General features: G+C 46.1%; 1 protein-coding gene across 1 annotated transcript in view; it reads right to left on the bottom strand.

The window, feature by feature from the left end:
• The window catches only part of LOC149438169 (uncharacterized), a 54,608-nt gene extending 36,874 nt beyond the window's left edge, over nucleotides 1–17,734 (bottom strand). The window contains exon 1 of the mRNA XM_089660185.1: nucleotides 16,560–17,734. Within this exon, the coding sequence (XP_089516311.1) occupies nucleotides 16,560–17,684 (1,125 nt within the window). The 5' untranslated portion in view covers nucleotides 17,685–17,734. The remainder of the gene's footprint in view (nucleotides 1–16,559) is intronic.
• Between the last annotated feature and the right edge of the window lie 200 nt (nucleotides 17,735–17,934).

Here is a 17,934-nt window from a genome sequence, read left to right as displayed (position 1 = left end):
CATGGCGCATGGCACAACCTTCCTTGACGCAGAGCAGACACCATGTTCTTTCCGTTGTCAGTCAACATGGTTCCGATTTTTAGTTTGCGCGGAGACAGCCATCTGTCGATTTCTCTGTTCATTACACTCAGCAGTTCCTCCCCTGTGTGACTACGTTCGCCAAGGCATACCAGGTGCAGCACAGCGTGACACCGTTGCGCCCTGCACATGTGATATGCCGGTCGGGTAATGGGACTTGGCACGGGGGTGGCGGCTGAGGACACGGCGGAAAAAGAGGTGGTAGAGGCGGACATGCTTGCTGGACCAAGGACGTGCAAACGTGGAGGCAAAAGCGTCGTGACCTGTCCAAGTTGCTGGTGCGGCTGTGCCGGCACCACGTTCACCCAGTGGGCCGTAAATGACATGTACTGTCCCTGACCGTAGTTACAGCTCCACACGTCGGCGCTGCCGTGCACTTTGGCAGAGACCGACATGCTCAAAGACTGGCCCACCATCTCTTCTACATGTGAATGCAGGGCTGGCACTGCCTTTTGGGCAAAGAAATGACGGCTTGGCACTCTCCACCGCGGCGCGGCACAAGCCATCATTTCTCGGAAAGGTGCTGAGTCCACCAGTTGGAAAGGGAGGGACTGCAGCACCAGCAACTTGGACAGGAGGACGTTCAGCTTTTGCACCGTCGGGTGCGTGCTCGCAAACTGTTGTCTCTTGGATACGGATTCCAAGAAAGACTGTTGACGGAATCCGAGAAGAGGAGTAGCAGGAGAAGGAGCATCTGAACGAGCGGAAGATGCCAATGAGCGACAACTCCCCTCAGCAGAGGTGTTGGAGCCTTGACTGGCTGATAGAGGGCGATTGACGACGTCGGGTGACGGAGCAAGTAACGGAGCGGGTGATGGAGCGGGGGCTGGGGCAGGCAGAACCGCCGTATGTTTATCACGGTTTTCCCAGGCCACCGAATGGTGACGCTGCATATGCTGACGCAACGCTGTAGTCCCAACATGGGCCCCCTGGCCACGCTTGCATTTCCGGTCACATAGTCGACATACGGCTACGTTTACTTCCTCGGGCGGCTTGAGGAAAAATTGCCACACCACCGAGTAGGAAACTTTGCCCCCGCTACTCTTCACTGGCTGACTGCTACTTCCTCCGTGCGCAACGGCACCACTACTGGCCGTGGTGGTAGGCTGCAGTGGAGCTGGTGCTCTACTCCGTGGACGTTTGGCTCCACTGACACTGATGCGACCCTGCTGCTGTCTCCTGGGCAACCCACCGACTGTTTTGCTCGCTGCCAAGCTGCCACCCTCTTCTCCTGATGATGCGGAAGAAATTGCCTGATGACGACGAGGCTGCCAAGTGCGATCAACCTCCTCATCATCAAGTAGGGTCTCCGCCTCACTACTAGCCCCCTCGGCTGCGTCTGGGTCAGGAGACAGACCTGTCTCTAGACCGGCTACCGAGCCACTCTCCTCGCCAGTACTTGTTCGCTTGGCTGCTGAAAAGGCCGATGTCTCCCCCCGTTCCTGACCGCCCTCTGTTAGCTCTTCCTCACTGTACAGTGGGGCTGAGCCCACAGCATGCGATACTTCGCTTGGTGAGGGAACAGCAAAGGACAGGGGCAGGTAGAGGACACTTGATTTCAGTGGGCTTGGTCCCGGGCCATGCCAACTAACGGTTGTGTCTGACGTACCCACCGACCGTTGGCTGTAGGTGTCAGAGGTGACCTGGGAAGAGGAAGACGACCGAGCCAACCAATCAATGACGGCAGGGTTGTCGGTGGAGACACGACCGCTGGATGACACCGGGAGCACTGGCCTCTGGCTGCGAATACTGCTGCCTCGACCCCTTCCTCTGCTGCCACGTCTGCTCGCTCCTAAAACATTGCCTCCTCTGCCACTCCTCTGCATGTTGTCTGACATACTATTTAATTCAACGATTAGGTGTCCCTGAGTAACAATTCTCTGGCACTCAGTAACAATTCTGTCTGTCCCTGAGTATGAATTCTGTGGCCCTGAGTAACAATTATGTGTCTGTGCGAGTAACAATTCTGTGTCTGTGCGAGTAACAATTCTGTGTCTGTGCAAGTAACAATTTTGTGTCTGTGCGAGTAACAATTCTCTGGCACTCAGTAACAATTCTGTCTGTCCCTGAGTAACAATTCTCTGGCACTCAGTAACAATTCTGTCTGTCCCTGAGTATGAATTCTGTGGCCCTGAGTAACAATTCTGTGTCTGTGCGAGTAACAATTCTGTGTCTGTGCAAGTAACAATTTTGTGTCTGTGCGAGTAACAATTCTCTGGCACTCAGTAACAATTCTGTCTGTCCCTGAGTAACAATTCTCTGGCACTCAGTAACAATTCTGTCTGTCCCTGAGTAACAATTCTCTGGCACTCAGTAACAATTCTGTCTATCCCTGAGTATGAATTCTGTGGCCCTGAGTAACAATTCTGTGTCTGTGCGAGTAACAATTCTGTGTCTGTGCAAGTAACAATTTTGTGTCTGTGCGAGTAACAATTCTCTGGCACTCAGTAACAATTCTGTCTGTCCCTGAGTAACAATTCTCTGGCACTCAGTAACAATTCTGTCTGTCCCTGAGTAACAATTCTCTGGCACTCAGTAACAATTCTGTCTGTCCCTGAGTATGAATTCTGTGGCCCTGAGTAACAATTCTGTGTCTGTGCGAGTAACAATTCTGTGTCTGTGCAAGTAACAATTTTGTGTCTGTGCGAGTAACAATTCTCTGGCACTCAGTAACAATTCTGTCTGTCCCTGAGTAACAATTCTCTGGCACTCAGTAACAATTCTGTCTGTCCCTGAGTAACAATTCTCTGGCACTCAGTAACAATTCTGTCTATCCCTGAGTATGAATTCTGTGGCCCTGAGTAACAATTCTGTGTCTGTGCGAGTAACAATTCTGTGTCTGTGCAAGTAACAATTTTGTGTCTGTGCGAGTAACAATTCTCTGGCACTCAGTAACAATTCTGTCTGTCCCTGAGTAACAATTCTCTGGCACTCAGTAACAATTCTGTCTGTCCCTGAGTAACAATTCTCTGGCACTCAGTAACAATTCTGTCTATCCCTGAGTATGAATTCTGTGGCCCTGAGTAACAATTCTGTGTCTGTGCGAGTAACAATTCTGTGTCTGTGCAAGTAACAATTTTGTGTCTGTGCGAGTAACAATTCTCTGGCACTCAGTAACAATTCTGTCTGTCCCTGAGTAACAATTCTCTGGCACTCAGTAACAATTCTGTCTGTCCCTGAGTAACAATTCTCTGGCACTCAGTAACAATTCTGTCTGTCCCTGAGTAACAATTCTCTGGCACTCAGTAACAATTCTGTCTGTCCCTGAGTAACAATTCTCTGGCACTCAGTAACAATTCTGTCTGTCCCTGAGTATGAATTCTGTGGCCCTGAGTAACAATTCTGTGTCTGTGCGAGTAACAATTCTGTGTCTGTGCAAGTAACAATTTTGTGTCTGTGCGAGTAACAAATCTCTGGCACTCAGTAACAATTCTGTCTGTCCCTGAGTAACAATTCTCTGGCACTCAGTAACAATTCTGTCTGTCCCTGAGTAACAATTCTCTGGCACTCAGTAACAATTCTGTCTGTCCCTGAGTATGAATTCTGTGGCCCTGAGTAACAATTCTGTGTCTGTGCGAGTAACAATTCTGTGTCTGTGCAAGTAACAATTTTGTGTCTGTGCGAGTAACAATTCTCTGGCACTCAGTAACAATTCTGTCTGTCCCTGAGTAACAATTCTCTGGCACTCAGTAACAATTCTGTCTGTCCCTGAGTAACAATTCTCTGGCACTCAGTAACAATTCTGTCTATCCCTGAGTATGAATTCTGTGGCCCTGAGTAACAATTCTGTGTCTGTGCGAGTAACAATTCTGTGTCTGTGCAAGTAACAATTTTGTGTCTGTGCGAGTAACAATTCTCTGGCACTCAGTAACAATTCTGTCTGTCCCTGAGTAACAATTCTCTGGCACTCAGTAACAATTCTGTCTGTCCCTGAGTAACAATTCTCTGGCACTCAGTAACAATTCTGTCTATCCCTGAGTATGAATTCTGTGGCCCTGAGTAACAATTCTGTGTCTGTGCGAGTAACAATTCTGTGTCTGTGCAAGTAACAATTTTGTGTCTGTGCGAGTAACAATTCTCTAGCACTCAGTAACAATTCTGTCTGTCCCTGAGTAACAATTCTCTGGCACTCAGTAACAATTCTGTCTGTCCCTGAGTAACAATTCTCTGGCACTCAGTAACAATTCTGTCTGTCCCTGAGTAACAATTCTCTGGCACTCAGTAACAATTCTGTCTGTCCCTGAGTAACAATTCTCTGGCACTCAGTAACAATTCTGTCTGTCCCTGAGTATGAATTCTGTGGCCCTGAGTAACAATTCTGTGTCTGTGCGAGTAACAATTCTGTGTCTGTGCAAGTAACAATTTTGTGTCTGTGCGAGTAACAATTCTCTGGCACTCAGTAACAATTCTGTCTGTCCCTGAGTAACAATTCTCTGGCACTCAGTAACAATTCTGTCTGTCCCTGAGTAACAATTCTCTGGCACTCAGTAACAATTCTGTCTGTCCCTGAGTAACAATTCTCTGGCACTCAGTAACAATTCTGTCTGTCCCTGAGTAACAATTCTCTGGCACTCAGTAACAATTCTGTCTGTCCCTGAGTATGAATTCTGTGGCCCTGAGTAACAATTCTGTGTCTGTGCGAGTAACAATTCTGTGTCTGTGCAAGTAACAATTTTGTGTCTGTGCGAGTAACAATTCTCTGGCACTCAGTAACAATTCTGTCTGTCCCTGAGTAACAATTCTCTGGCACTCAGTAACAATTCTGTCTGTCCCTGAGTAACAATTCTCTGGCACTCAGTAACAATTCTGTCTATCCCTGAGTATGAATTCTGTGGCCCTGAGTAACAATTCTGTGTCTGTGCGAGTAACAATTCTGTGTCTGTGCAAGTAACAATTTTGTGTCTGTGCGAGTAACAATTCTCTGGCACTCAGTAACAATTCTGTCTGTCCCTGAGTAACAATTCTCTGGCACTCAGTAACAATTCTGTCTGTCCCTGAGTAACAATTCTCTGGCACTCAGTAACAATTCTGTCTGTCCCTGAGTAACAATTCTCTGGCACTCAGTAACAATTCTGTCTGTCCCTGAGTAACAATTCTCTGGCACTCAGTAACAATTCTGTCTGTCCCTGAGTATGAATTCTGTGGCCCTGAGTAACAATTCTGTGTCTGTGCGAGTAACAATTCTGTGTCTGTGCAAGTAACAATTTTGTGTCTGTGCGAGTAACAATTCTCTGGCACTCAGTAACAATTCTGTCTGTCCCTGAGTAACAATTCTCTGGCACTCAGTAACAATTCTGTCTGTCCCTGAGTAACAATTCTCTGGCACTCAGTAACAATTCTGTCTGTCCCTGAGTAACAATTCTCTGGCACTCAGTAACAATTCTGTCTGTCCCTGAGTAACAATTCTCTGGCACTCAGTAACAATTCTGTCTGTCCCTGAGTATGAATTCTGTGGCCCTGAGTAACAATTCTGTGTCTGTGCGAGTAACAATTCTGTGTCTGTGCAAGTAACAATTTTGTGTCTGTGCGAGTAACAATTCTCTGGCACTCAGTAACAATTCTGTCTGTCCCTGAGTAACAATTCTCTGGCACTCAGTAACAATTCTGTCTGTCCCTGAGTAACAATTCTCTGGCACTCAGTAACAATTCTGTCTATCCCTGAGTATGAATTCTGTGGCCCTGAGTAACAATTCTGTGTCTGTGCGAGTAACAATTCTGTGTCTGTGCAAGTAACAATTTTGTGTCTGTGCGAGTAACAATTCTCTGGCACTCAGTAACAATTCTGTCTGTCCCTGAGTAACAATTCTCTGGCACTCAGTAACAATTCTGTCTGTCCCTGAGTAACAATTCTCTGGCACTCAGTAACAATTCTGTCTGTCCCTGAGTAACAATTCTCTGGCACTCAGTAACAATTCTGTCTGTCCCTGAGTAACAATTCTCTGGCACTCAGTAACAATTCTGTCTGTCCCTGAGTAACAATTCTCTGGCACTCAGTAACAATTCTGTCTGTCCCTGAGTAACAATTCTCTGGCACTCAGTAACAATTCTGTCTGTCCCTGAGTAACAATTCTCTGGCACTCAGTAACAATTCTGTCTGTCCCTGAGTAACAATTCTGTCTGTCCCTGAGAATGAATTCTGTGGCCCTAAGAATTCTCTGGCACTCAGTAACAATTCTGTCTGTCCCTGAGTAACAATTCTCTGGCACTCAGTAACAATTCTGTCTGTCCCTGAGTAAAAATTCTGTGGCCCTAATAACGTTTCTGTGGCCCTAAGTAACAATTCTCTGGCACTGAGTAACAATTCTGTCTGTCCCTGAGTATGAATTCTGTGGCCCTAACTAGCGTTTCTTTGTCCCTAAATAACGATTCTGTGGCCCTCATTAACAAGTCTGTGTCCCTGAGTAATGGTTCTCTGTCCCTAAGTAACTTCTCTCTGTCCCCAATTCTCGTTTCTGTGGCCCTAACTCTGTCCCTGTCCCTAGTACAGAGCGGTCTGCCTCTGTTCAATGACTGCAGGCAAATGAAGATTTCCAAAATGGCCGCTATATATACCTCGACCATTACACAGTGCTGGCTGGCTGGCTGCTGATTGGCTGATGCGATCACATGTCGTTGAGGAATGCATTATGGGGCAGCGCGCCTTGTCTGCGCGCCTTCCCCGACATCCCCGCTCCGTCGCCGCACATGTCAGCCGCCATTTTCGGAAAAATTTCGATTCGCGCGTCCGAATTAGGCTGTTTTTCGGATTCGGCACGAATCGAAATTTTTCCGATATTCGACTCGAATTCCACTTCGGATACTTCGATTCGCTCATCTCTAGTTGTGACATATTCAGTCCCATGTCTAGTAGAAGTTGACGAATCCAAATGGATTCTTGACATGCATGTGCTGCTGCTATGTATTCCGCTTCAGTTGAAGAGAGTGCAACAGTCACTTGTTTCCGATGGTTTTGCGACCAGGAGGGAGTTCTGTTAGTGACCAAGTTTTATTTTCTTGAAGTGATTTTATCTCTTCTTCAGCTGCTTTTCTCCACTGATCGGCTTCCCTTCTCGGCAAAGTTTCTGTCTTCCCAGGATGTTGGCTCCTGTGTTTGATGTGTTTTAGCAGCGTATGATAACCTGCGGGATGGTATCCCTTTTGTCATTCGAGAGGATCTTCTGATTTCTTGTTGTTCAGTGGGTTCTATTGGATAGTTAATTGTGAGTTCCACTTCTTGTTCTTGGCTCTTGTCCTGCTTCGCATAAATCAGTGTCTCTTGCCGATTCAGTGTGTAAATCCTCTCCACATTTTTCAAGAATTGTATTATCTGGTGCTTCACTTTCATCAAAATAAACACTGCGGCTTACTGTGACCTTGTTGGTCTTTGGACAAAGGATTCTATATCCCTTACTCTGCTCACTGTAGCCAACCAGAATGCCTTCTAAGGCTTTGTTCTCCAACTTGGAGCATTTCTGACTTGGAATGTGGGCATATGCTTTACAGCCGAACACTCTGATATGTCCTACGTTAGGTTTTGATCCATTCCACATTTCATATGGTGTACTCTCAATAGCTTTTGATGGGAGCCTGTTTTGTAGGTATGTTGCAGTCATTATTGCTTCTCCCCAGTATTTGTTAGGTAAGGCAGCGTCCGTAATCATACGTCATTTCTACAAGAGTGCGATTCTTTCTTTCCGCTACACCGTTTTGCTCAGGAGTGTATGGTACAGTTGTTTGGTGTATAATACCTTGTTTCTTTAGGTATGATTCCATCTGTATTCATATATTCCCGTCCATTTTCAGTGCGTATTATTCCAGGTTTCCTTTGAAACTTGTTGCTTGTCATAGCTACAAACTCTTGAAGTTTTTCTAATGTCTCACTTTTGTGCTTCATTAGATACGTTATTGTGTACCTGGAATAATCATCGATGAAAGTCAGTAAATACCTGTTCCCGCCAGGTGTGATGGTTTTCATTGGTCCGCACACATCACTGTGTATCAGTTCCATGGGTTTAATGGTTTTACTCTGACTGGTCTGTGGAAGAGGGGTTCGGGTGGCCTTTGCTTTGATGCAACACGTGCACTTGCTGAGTGTGTGGCAAGGCAATATTTTCATGTCTTCTGATAGACCTCTCTTTGCAAAGTCCTTTATAGCTCCTGGGTTTCGATGCCCCAATCTTCTATGCCACAGGTGGATGCACTTGTCATGTGGGTTATGAGTTGCCGCATTAGCCTTCTCACTTTCAGTGACGATTTTGTACAGATGTTCATTTAATCTTCCTCTTGCTAAAATTTGCTTTCCATTTTGAATTGTGCATTCATCACCTCTGAACTGGACAGTGAGTCCATTGCTTGCAAGGGTTTTACCTGATAGGAGGCTTCCTTCTAGGCTTGGAACATATAGAACATTCTTTACAAGGATGCTCTGCTTGCCCCCTGATGGCGTTTTGCAGTTCAGAAATTCCTGACCTTTACCTTCCGCTGTAATACTTTTCCCATTTGCTAGGAAGACTTTATCTTTTACACTAAAATCAATTTCTGTGAAGAATGTCTCGTCGCTTGTCATGTGACTTGTTGCCCCTGAATCAATGTACCATCCATGTGAGGTACTATTCTGAGTCACTTTAAAAGTACCACTCCATGATGCACTTTCATTTTCTTTTATGACCGCTTTAGCTCTTTCTCTTGTGGGTAGCTCCCGCTTTCGCTGCTCAGCTTTCCAGATTGAACAGTTCTTTTTCAGGTGACCGGCCTTTTTGCAGCGAAAACATACCCTGGTTTCTTTGCTTTGTCTTATGCCTTCATGCACCTTCAGAGCCGCCTCTGGTCTCTCGTTCTCTTCACTATGCAAATTTTCCTTTCTTCTGCTGTATTCATCAATTAATTTTCCCTTAACATATTCTAGCGTCAGTTCAGTTTCCGGTCTAGTTTCTAGAGCATTTATAAGGGCACTGTATGATTCTGGAAGGCTGCACAGAAGTATTGACACAACATGGTTGCTTTTTAATTCTTCACCTATTGCACCCAGCTGGTCCACAATTTCTAGCATAGCATTTACATGTTCCCCCATTTCCTGCCCTTTTTCCAGCCTCATCTTATACAGTTTGCGTAGCAGATATAGTTTACTGTTTAGGTTTGCACATTCATGCAGTGTTTGTAAAGCAGTCCACATACCTTTAGCTGTGTGTTCTTTCCGTATATGAATGAGTTGATCGTCCTCCACTAACAGGCTTATGACTGCTTTTGCTTGCCTGTTTCTCCTGTCCCATTCTTCGGGGTTGTCATTGGGTCTGTGTGTATCTAGTACCGGCCACAAGTCATCTTTGGATAACAGCATTTCAAGCTTAAACTTCCATACCTGGTAGTTGGTATTGTTGAGCTTTGCTATTGTAAACTTCATATCTGAAGCACTTGCCATCTTTCAGTGAATTGGTAGGATTGTAAATGCAGCACTTACTTGCTTGTAGTTTTCCTTTTTCCAGTGTCTGGAGCTGGGCCCATAACCTGTCGGTTATGTGTTATAGAAGACACTGGTAGTGATAGCAGAATTCAGACTTTACTTGTGTGGCTTAAGTTGCAAACATACAGAGCACATTTCTCAGCAGACATATTACAGACACATTACTTCCTGAAGAGATGATAGAGAAGAGGAACAAACAAGTTTTCAGATATACACAACTAGTAACCTTTAGTGTATAGTGCCATCTACTGGTCAAGTGATAATAACACACAATACTATATATAGTACATTATAGTACATGCTGTTGCATTCCCAACACCCGGCACCCCCCTACTCACGCCAACCACCACAACCCCCTCAATCTCATATCTGTCCCCCTCCTCCCCACATCCACCCCTCCCCTCTCGGTTGCACTCCTGAATGCCTGTTTGGTTTGCAACAAGCTCACCGCCATCCACGACCTCTTTGTCTCCCACTCCCTCAACCTCCTAGCGGTCACCGAAACCTGGATCCAAGCCACTGACTCCACCTCCCCTGCTGCCCTCTCCAACAGAGGCCTTGTTTGGACCCATTCACCCAGACCGAGCGGACGCAGAGGCGGAGGGTTTGGTATGCTCCTACCACCGCTGAGCACCTTCCAGGTCCTCCCTATCCCCCCTCCCTATCCTCCTCCTTCGAGGCCCACTGTATCCGGCTCTTCTCTCCCACCCCCCTAAGGATTGCGGTAATCTATCGGCCTCCTGTTCCGCATCCCTCTTCCTAGAGGACTTCGCCGCCTGGCTTCCCTTCTTCCTCTCCTCCGAGCTACCGACCATCATCCTAGGCGACTTCAATATCCCGATCAACGCCAACAGCCCGGCTACTTCCCAACTCCTCCTTCTAACCTCCTCCTTCGCGCTCACACAGCACACTCAGTCCTCCACCCACTCCAACGGAAACACCCTGGACCTCGTTTTCTCCCACCTCTGCACCCCCCATGACTTCACTAACACCCCCTTCCCCCTCTCTGACCACCACCTCCTCACATTCTCCATCTCCCCCTCCCTCAACTCCCCCCCAAAGCATCTAACCATCACCCGCAACCTCCGCAATCTGGACCCGACCCATCTCCACCCAGCAGCTGACCGTCTGTATGACAGTATCCTCCCTCTGTCATGCCCTGACCTGGCCACTACTGCATACAACGACTCACTGTCAGCTGCCCTTGACTCCCTGGCACCCCTAACCACACGTAGCATTAGACCCCGACCGCTTCAACCCTGGCAAAACGACCACACAAAATGCCTCAAACAACGCAGTCACGCCCTGGAGTGCTTATGGTGCAAAACCAGATCCCCTCCCGGGTTCTCCCTCTATAAAGCTGCCTACCTCTACTACACCACCTCCCTCCACGCTGCCAAGCAAGCCTATTTCATAACCCTCATCAACACCCTCTCCACCTGTCCTCGTCGGCTCTTCTCCACTTTCAAATCCCTGTTCTCTCCCTGTGGTGGTTTATGTAAGAATTTATTCTACTTATGAAGGGCGGTGTCCTTTTCCCTTAAACAAAATATCGCAGTGCCTCCAGCCGTTAAAATACGGCAAATATTTAATGAACCAATAATTTGGACACCTTATTAATTTGATCACCACTTATTAATATACCTTGAGTCCTTTTAGCCAGTATGATTTCGTACCATACACACAAAAATTGCCTTTATAATAAATAAATAGATAAATTTATTTATGTACAAAAATTATATATATATTAACACAAAACACAAAAGACTGGTGATGAATGGATACTGGTACACACGATCAAAGATATACTATACCAATTCTATACACCAAACAATTCTTCTAGATAGTAATAAAGATTAAAATCAAATTTAGTGATAAGTGTTAATTTATAGTACTTCAGAGGTCATTTCTCCCAAAACGTGGCCATAGAAATGTTAGAAAATATTCCCTGATAAATCGTACTATAACCAATTAAAAATTAATTAATTATGCAATATCTATAATTTCAATATTACACCAAACAATTCTTAGCAGTAATAATATGGATCTCTCTATATATATATATATGAACACCCAATGCAATTACTATCACCCCAATGCAATTACTATCACCCCAATGCAAGAGAGGAAATATAAAATACAATATTAATTCTTAACAATCTCACCACACCCAGAACCTGGATTATGACGCCTCCCCAGTGCATTCAGCTGGCAATTGAAATTCCTGCAGAAGAATGGCCGCAGGGAGCAAGTGAGAGATAGTGCAATAGGTGGTAGTGTTTAAGAAAAAGTGTAGGATGGTAGAAGTTCAGAGATTTAGGAGTCTAGTAAAAGTTTTAGTAGTTTGAAAATATTGAGAAATAGTGTTAAAAGGTCTTTAAGTTTTTCAGATGGGATAGATTTCAGCCTCGTCAGATTTCTTCAGCTTTTCAGATCTCCTTCCGATTGTTGATTGGTTTTTCTTTAGCTTTCTTATTTTTCTTAGCATGAGTCTTTTAGTATATGTTTTTTTTTAGATGAGGTGCATGGCTTTTTTATACCATCCAAACCATTGTTTTAAAAGACCCTCCCAACAGGCTTTTTGATTGGCCGGTCGAGAAGTGTATGTACCTAAGATATCTCTCACCTGTCCACTGGGGGGCAGTCAGGGATCACAAAACAATTTGAGTATTAATGATGACTCATGCCTCGGGTGGAAACCAAGGTAATTTTAGATATTAAATATATATCTTATCCAAATATATTTGATTTTACCACTAATGTTTCGGATAGGAACCATAGAAAGATATATGTGTATTCAGTTATTCATTTCCCTGAGATTCAAACTTGTGTGAAACATTTGCTTTCTGATGGAAACATACAACTGATACCAATTCACAAAATATCTTACTTTTCACCATTTCATACTTAATTTAGTGGTCTGCAATCCCCAACTCTGCTGAATAGATTTTTGTGTGTGGAACCCTTTATAACATCCCATTGAGATCCCCCACACTTTCCTTGGCTGGGAATATAGTTCATGGGAATATGACAGAGACCCTTATCCATTGTTGGGTGCTTAAAGTACATAGACTGGCCTGTAGTTAAACCTGAATTCAATAGCCTATTGTGACAGTCCATAAAGTTTCCTCTGGGAATCCACACTTTCAAGGTTTTATTTAATCTTCTCAGATCTACAAGTATCGTCTCACCATTGTCATTTTGGTCAGGTGTGATGACTCACTGTTTGGAAGTCCAACAGTGGTATTTGACTTTGTAATTAACTTTTTTCAGGTGAAATCTCCTCATTTTCAACAGACAATGGTAATTGTTGAGAAAACATACTTTGCCAGTCTTAGAGTCACCGACATCAGATCCCACTATTATCTTTCCTGGGACTTGTTTGACCACCTGTAGAGATTCAAATAGTATATTGTCTCTGGAACAAGTCTCTTCCACTCATTGTGTGTGTGATTTCACGAGAAGGTCATTTGAATTCTCACCAAGAAAGATTAACCCCTAACAGACGGCTGGGCTTGTTACTGTTGGATTGAAATCATAATTTTAATAAATATTCCCCCAAAAGTCACTACATCCCCCCCACCCCCACCCAGAACCTCACTCACCGCCCACGAGATTGCCAATCACTTCCAAAACAAGATTGACGCAATCCGTAAGGACATTGTCAACTCGCAATCCACCTCTCCACCCAGCCTTCTGCCCTCCTTCAACCGTCCCCTCCCCCGACCTCATAGCCGCACTACCCCCCACTATACCTAATGCCCCACACATCATCACCTCGCCAACACTCCGCTCCTTCAGCTCAACTACCCACTAGGAGGTCTCTAAGGTCTTCCCTGAAGCCCGCCTCACCACCTGCCCCCTAGACCAAATCCCCTCACAGCTCCTCCAGTCACCCCCCTCCATCATTCGCTCCCTCACCCACATCTTCAATCTCTCCCTCTCCACTGGCACCGTCCCCTCCCCTCTAAAGCATGCACACATCACCCCCATACTCAAAAAACCCTCCCTTGACCCCACCAACCTTAACAACCTTAGACCCATCTCCTTGTTGCCCTTCACTTCCAAGCTCCTTGAGCACCTGCCCTACAATCGCCAAAGCCAATGGCCACTATTCTATCCCCCTGCTCCTCGACCTCTCCGTGGCCTTCAACACTGTTGACCACCCTCTCCTCCTTGCCAAACTGCACTCCCTTGGCATCAAGGACGCTGCTCTCTCCTGGTTCTCCTCCTACCTTTCCCAACGCTCCTTCAGTGTCACCTACAACACTGCCACCTCCCCCTCTCTGTCGGGGTCCCCCAAGGCTCTGTCCTCGGGCCCCTCCTCTTCTCCATCTATACCTTCTCCCTTGGCAAACTTATTCACTCCCACGGCTTCAATTACCACCTCTATGCTGACAACACCCAAATTTACCTCTCCACCCCCCCACCTCACTCCCTCATTCTCTGCCCGCATTGCCCACCTCCTAAACAACATATCAGACTGGATGTCGCTCCACTTCCTCAAACTTAACCTATCCAAAACCAAGCTCCTGGTCTTCCCCCCACCCCTTGCCCCCCCCCCATCCTCTCCATCACTACTAACAACGCCACCATCTCTCCCACCCCACACGCCAAAGTCCTGGGCGTCACCCTGGACTCCCACCTCTCCTTCCTACCCCATATCCAACTGCTATCTAAATCTTGCAGGCTTCACCTCCGAAACATCTCCAAGATACGCACATTCCTCACCCCAGACACCACCAAACAACTCGTACCCTCCCTCATCATCTCACGCCTGGACTACTGCAACTCCCTTCTCACTGGCCTACCCAAACGAACACTATCCCCACTCCAGTCTATCCTGAACTCAGCGGCGAGACTCATCCACCTCACCAAGCGCTCCACATCTGCCTCCCCCATCTGCCAATCCCTTCATTGGCTCCCAATTGCCCAACCCATCAAGTTCAAGCTGCTAACCCTGACCTACAAAGCCATTCACAACGCCGCCGCAAACTACATATCTGACCTTATACCCAAATACTATCCTACCCGTGCCCTCCGCTCCTCTCAGGACCTTCTGCTCTCTAGCTCCCTGGTCTCCTCCTCCCACGCCCGATTGCAGAACTTCTCCAGGACATCCCCCATCCTCTGGAACTCCCAACCCCAATCCATCAGACTGTCGCCTACCCTCCTCACCTTCAGGCGCACCCTGAAAACCCATCTCTTCAGGGAAGCCTACCCCAACCTCACCTAACACCCGACCTCACCTAACAACTAACCTCCTCCACTCCTCCCACCACTCCATCCCCCACAGCCATCTCCTCCTGTGCCACCTTCCCCTCCCTCCTAGATTGTAAGCTCCAAAGAGCAGGACCCTCGCACCCCTCGTGTATTGTATTGTTACTGTATTGTCTCATGTTCTGTCCCCCACTATAATGTACAGCGCTGAGCATACCCTTTGGTGCTATATAAATACTGTATAATAATAATCCTAACAGGAGTTCTGTCATTTTTCAGGATGTCAGTAAAAACATGTCCTCCGTCAGTAAATGTTCATGTTGTGTCAGTAATAAAAGTCACGGAGGGTTGGGAACCCTGCAAGGGGGGCAGAGATATGTGACTGCCTAGTCCAGCCTTTCTCAGCCAGGGTTCCTCCAAAGGGTTCTAGGGCTTCCTTGTCACTTCATTGGGCTGTATATGGAAGTGTCACCGACCAGCCGTTTCTGGATACACAGCTTTGTCATCATTGCACACACACCATTTTGTTTTTGTTCAATACATTTTTATTATAATTTCACTTTTAACAAAATTGCAGAAAAAAAACATTCAGGAAATAGTAAACGAAGAAATCCGATTGGTCAGGAAGATCCCTTGTCTGGAATGTGGGGGCGGAGTCATTATTATTGGTGTACAATACAATACACAACGTGTTCCATTATTATAACAAAGTATTGTAGAAAAGATCCCAACATAGAAAATGGGGGAAAGGAGGAAATAAAGGCGGATATGAAGGGGAATCTGTGTACGGGGAACACCTTAACAATCACCACCATTTTATTCTCCAGGGCCTCTGATGTCACAGAATAGATGTTTGGGGGTTTATCTCATCTTCAGGACCAAAATCTGCATTTTCCCATGTGTGCAAAATCATGCAGAAACAGCTCTGGCAGTGAGAGGGTTAATGTGGGCTAGATGGGATCACTCTGCCGGTGTGACATTAGAGCTCCCCCTAGCTGCAGCCTGGTAATAACATTGCCCTCCAAATATTGGACATAATAGGGGATTTTTCCTGAAATACAGCAATCACTAATGGCACAATACCACATTATGGCCACTAGATGGAGCCAAAGGAATCAGAGTGTGAAATAAAGTATGCCTAATATTCGTCATGGCCGGGCGAATGTCACTCACATTCCTTCTAACTTTTTTTTTTTTTTCTACTAAACCTCTAAGTGTTTATGAAAGCTTCCACCATAAATATACTCAGCCAATGAGAGCTGATGACTCCATATTTATTACAGGTACTTCTATAGCACTGTCCATTTATACATAAATTGTTCATTCCCATCAGTCCCCGCCCCTGAGGAGCGTACAATCTAAGGTCCCTAACTCACATTCATACATACACATACTAGGGGACAATATACCTACCAGCATGTCTTTGGCATGTGGCACAGGGAGAACATGCAAACTCCAGGCAGGTGGTGCCATGGTTGGGATTCAAACGAATGACCCGAGTACTGCCAGGCAGAAGGGCTAACCACTGAGCTGCTATCAATAGCCAACCCGGTCCCACACTTCATCCATGTCTTTGGGGACCTCTGATCTCCTTATCAACTGTTTCTTCCATGATGAAGATCAGCCATGGAGTATATCTGAGGTGTATATCAGGGTGTGCTTCTTCCCCACATGAGAGCTGGGATGTCCAGCAACATTCATCTAGAAGACATTTCCCGCACTCAGGGCACTAATACACCTCCAGGATTGTGTGGGACCCCTGATGTACAGGAAGACAGGACAGTGAGGAACATTTCCCTCACTCAGGACAGGAAAGTGGCTTCTCCCCCATGTGACATCTCTGATGTTTGTAAAGATTGGACTTCACTGAAAAACATTTCCCACACTCACAACAGGCATACGGCTTCTCCCCCGTGTGAGATCTCTGATGTGTGTAAAGATTGGATTTCTGTGAAAAACATTTCCCACACTCAGGACAAGCATATGGCTTCTCCCCCGTGTGAGATCTTTGATGTGCGTGAAGATTAGACTTCTCTGAAAAACATTTCCCACATTCAGGACAGGAAAATGGTTTCTCCCCCGTGTGCAATCTCTGATGAATACGAAGACTGGACTTATCAGAAAAACATTTCCCGCACTCAGAACAGGAAAGTGGCTTCTCCCCTGTGTGAGTTCTCTGATGACTGTAAACTTGGAACCTCAGTGAAAAACATTTCCCGCACTCAGGACAGGCATATGGCTTCTCCCCCGTGTGAAATCTCTGATGTCTGTAAAGACTGGACTTGTCTGAAAAACATTTCCCACACTCTGCACAGGAATATGGCTTTTCCCCTGTGTGAGATCTCTGATGTCTGTAAAGATCAGACTTCTCTGAGAAACATTTTCTACACTTAGGACAGATATAAGGTCTTTTCCCTGTGTGAGATCTTTGATGCTTAACAAGATCTGATTTTGCTACAAAACATTTCCCACACTCAGGACAAGAAAATGGCTTCTCCCCCTTGTGAGATCTCTGATGTCTGGAAAGATTGCACTTCTGTGAAAAACATTTCCCGCACTCAGGACAGGAATGTGGCTTCTCTCCTGTGTGAGATGTTTTATGCTCATTAAGACGACATTTAAAACGGAAACATTTCCCGCACTCAGGACAGGAATACGGCTTCTCCCCCCTGTGAGTTCTTTTATGCACATTAAGATGGGATTTATAACAGAAACATTTCCCGCACTCAGTACAGGAGAAGCTCTTCCCTGTTGGAAGGCCGGCCCGGTCCCGCACAGTCTGAGGTTCCTCAGGATACGAGGAATCAGATGGTCCATCTACACTGGGTGGTGCCGGATGGACATTGGAGGGAGCCGGGTTTTCTCCTGGACTATACTGTGTGATGTCCTCATCTTCTACTTTCCAGTCTGGAGACAAAGTGAGACAATCCTCGGAGGTTTTCCTCATCTCCCGGCCATGGACTAAAATACAAAGACAAAGAGGATTACTAGACAGGAGCTGATTGGTTCCCCCAAACCAGGACTCCGCCCACATCAGGCAGCTTGGTCTCTGAGGAGCTTATAATTCCACCCTCAAGGGAACTAGGAAATGGCTCCTCTGATCTCCTACCAGGTCATTTCTTTATTCATGGACCTTAGTCAGAGAGTGAGGAAACAACCAGAACTGTCTTTTATAGGAGGGACAGTGATGAGGGGAT

Source organism: Staurois parvus, unplaced genomic scaffold (assembly GCF_062004578.1).
Source record: "Staurois parvus isolate SC_StPar_1 unplaced genomic scaffold, SC_StPar_1.0 ptg001208l, whole genome shotgun sequence".
NCBI classification, from domain to species: domain Eukaryota; kingdom Metazoa; phylum Chordata; class Amphibia; order Anura; family Ranidae; genus Staurois; species Staurois parvus.
This window is presented reverse-complemented; position numbering and strand designations above follow the sequence as displayed.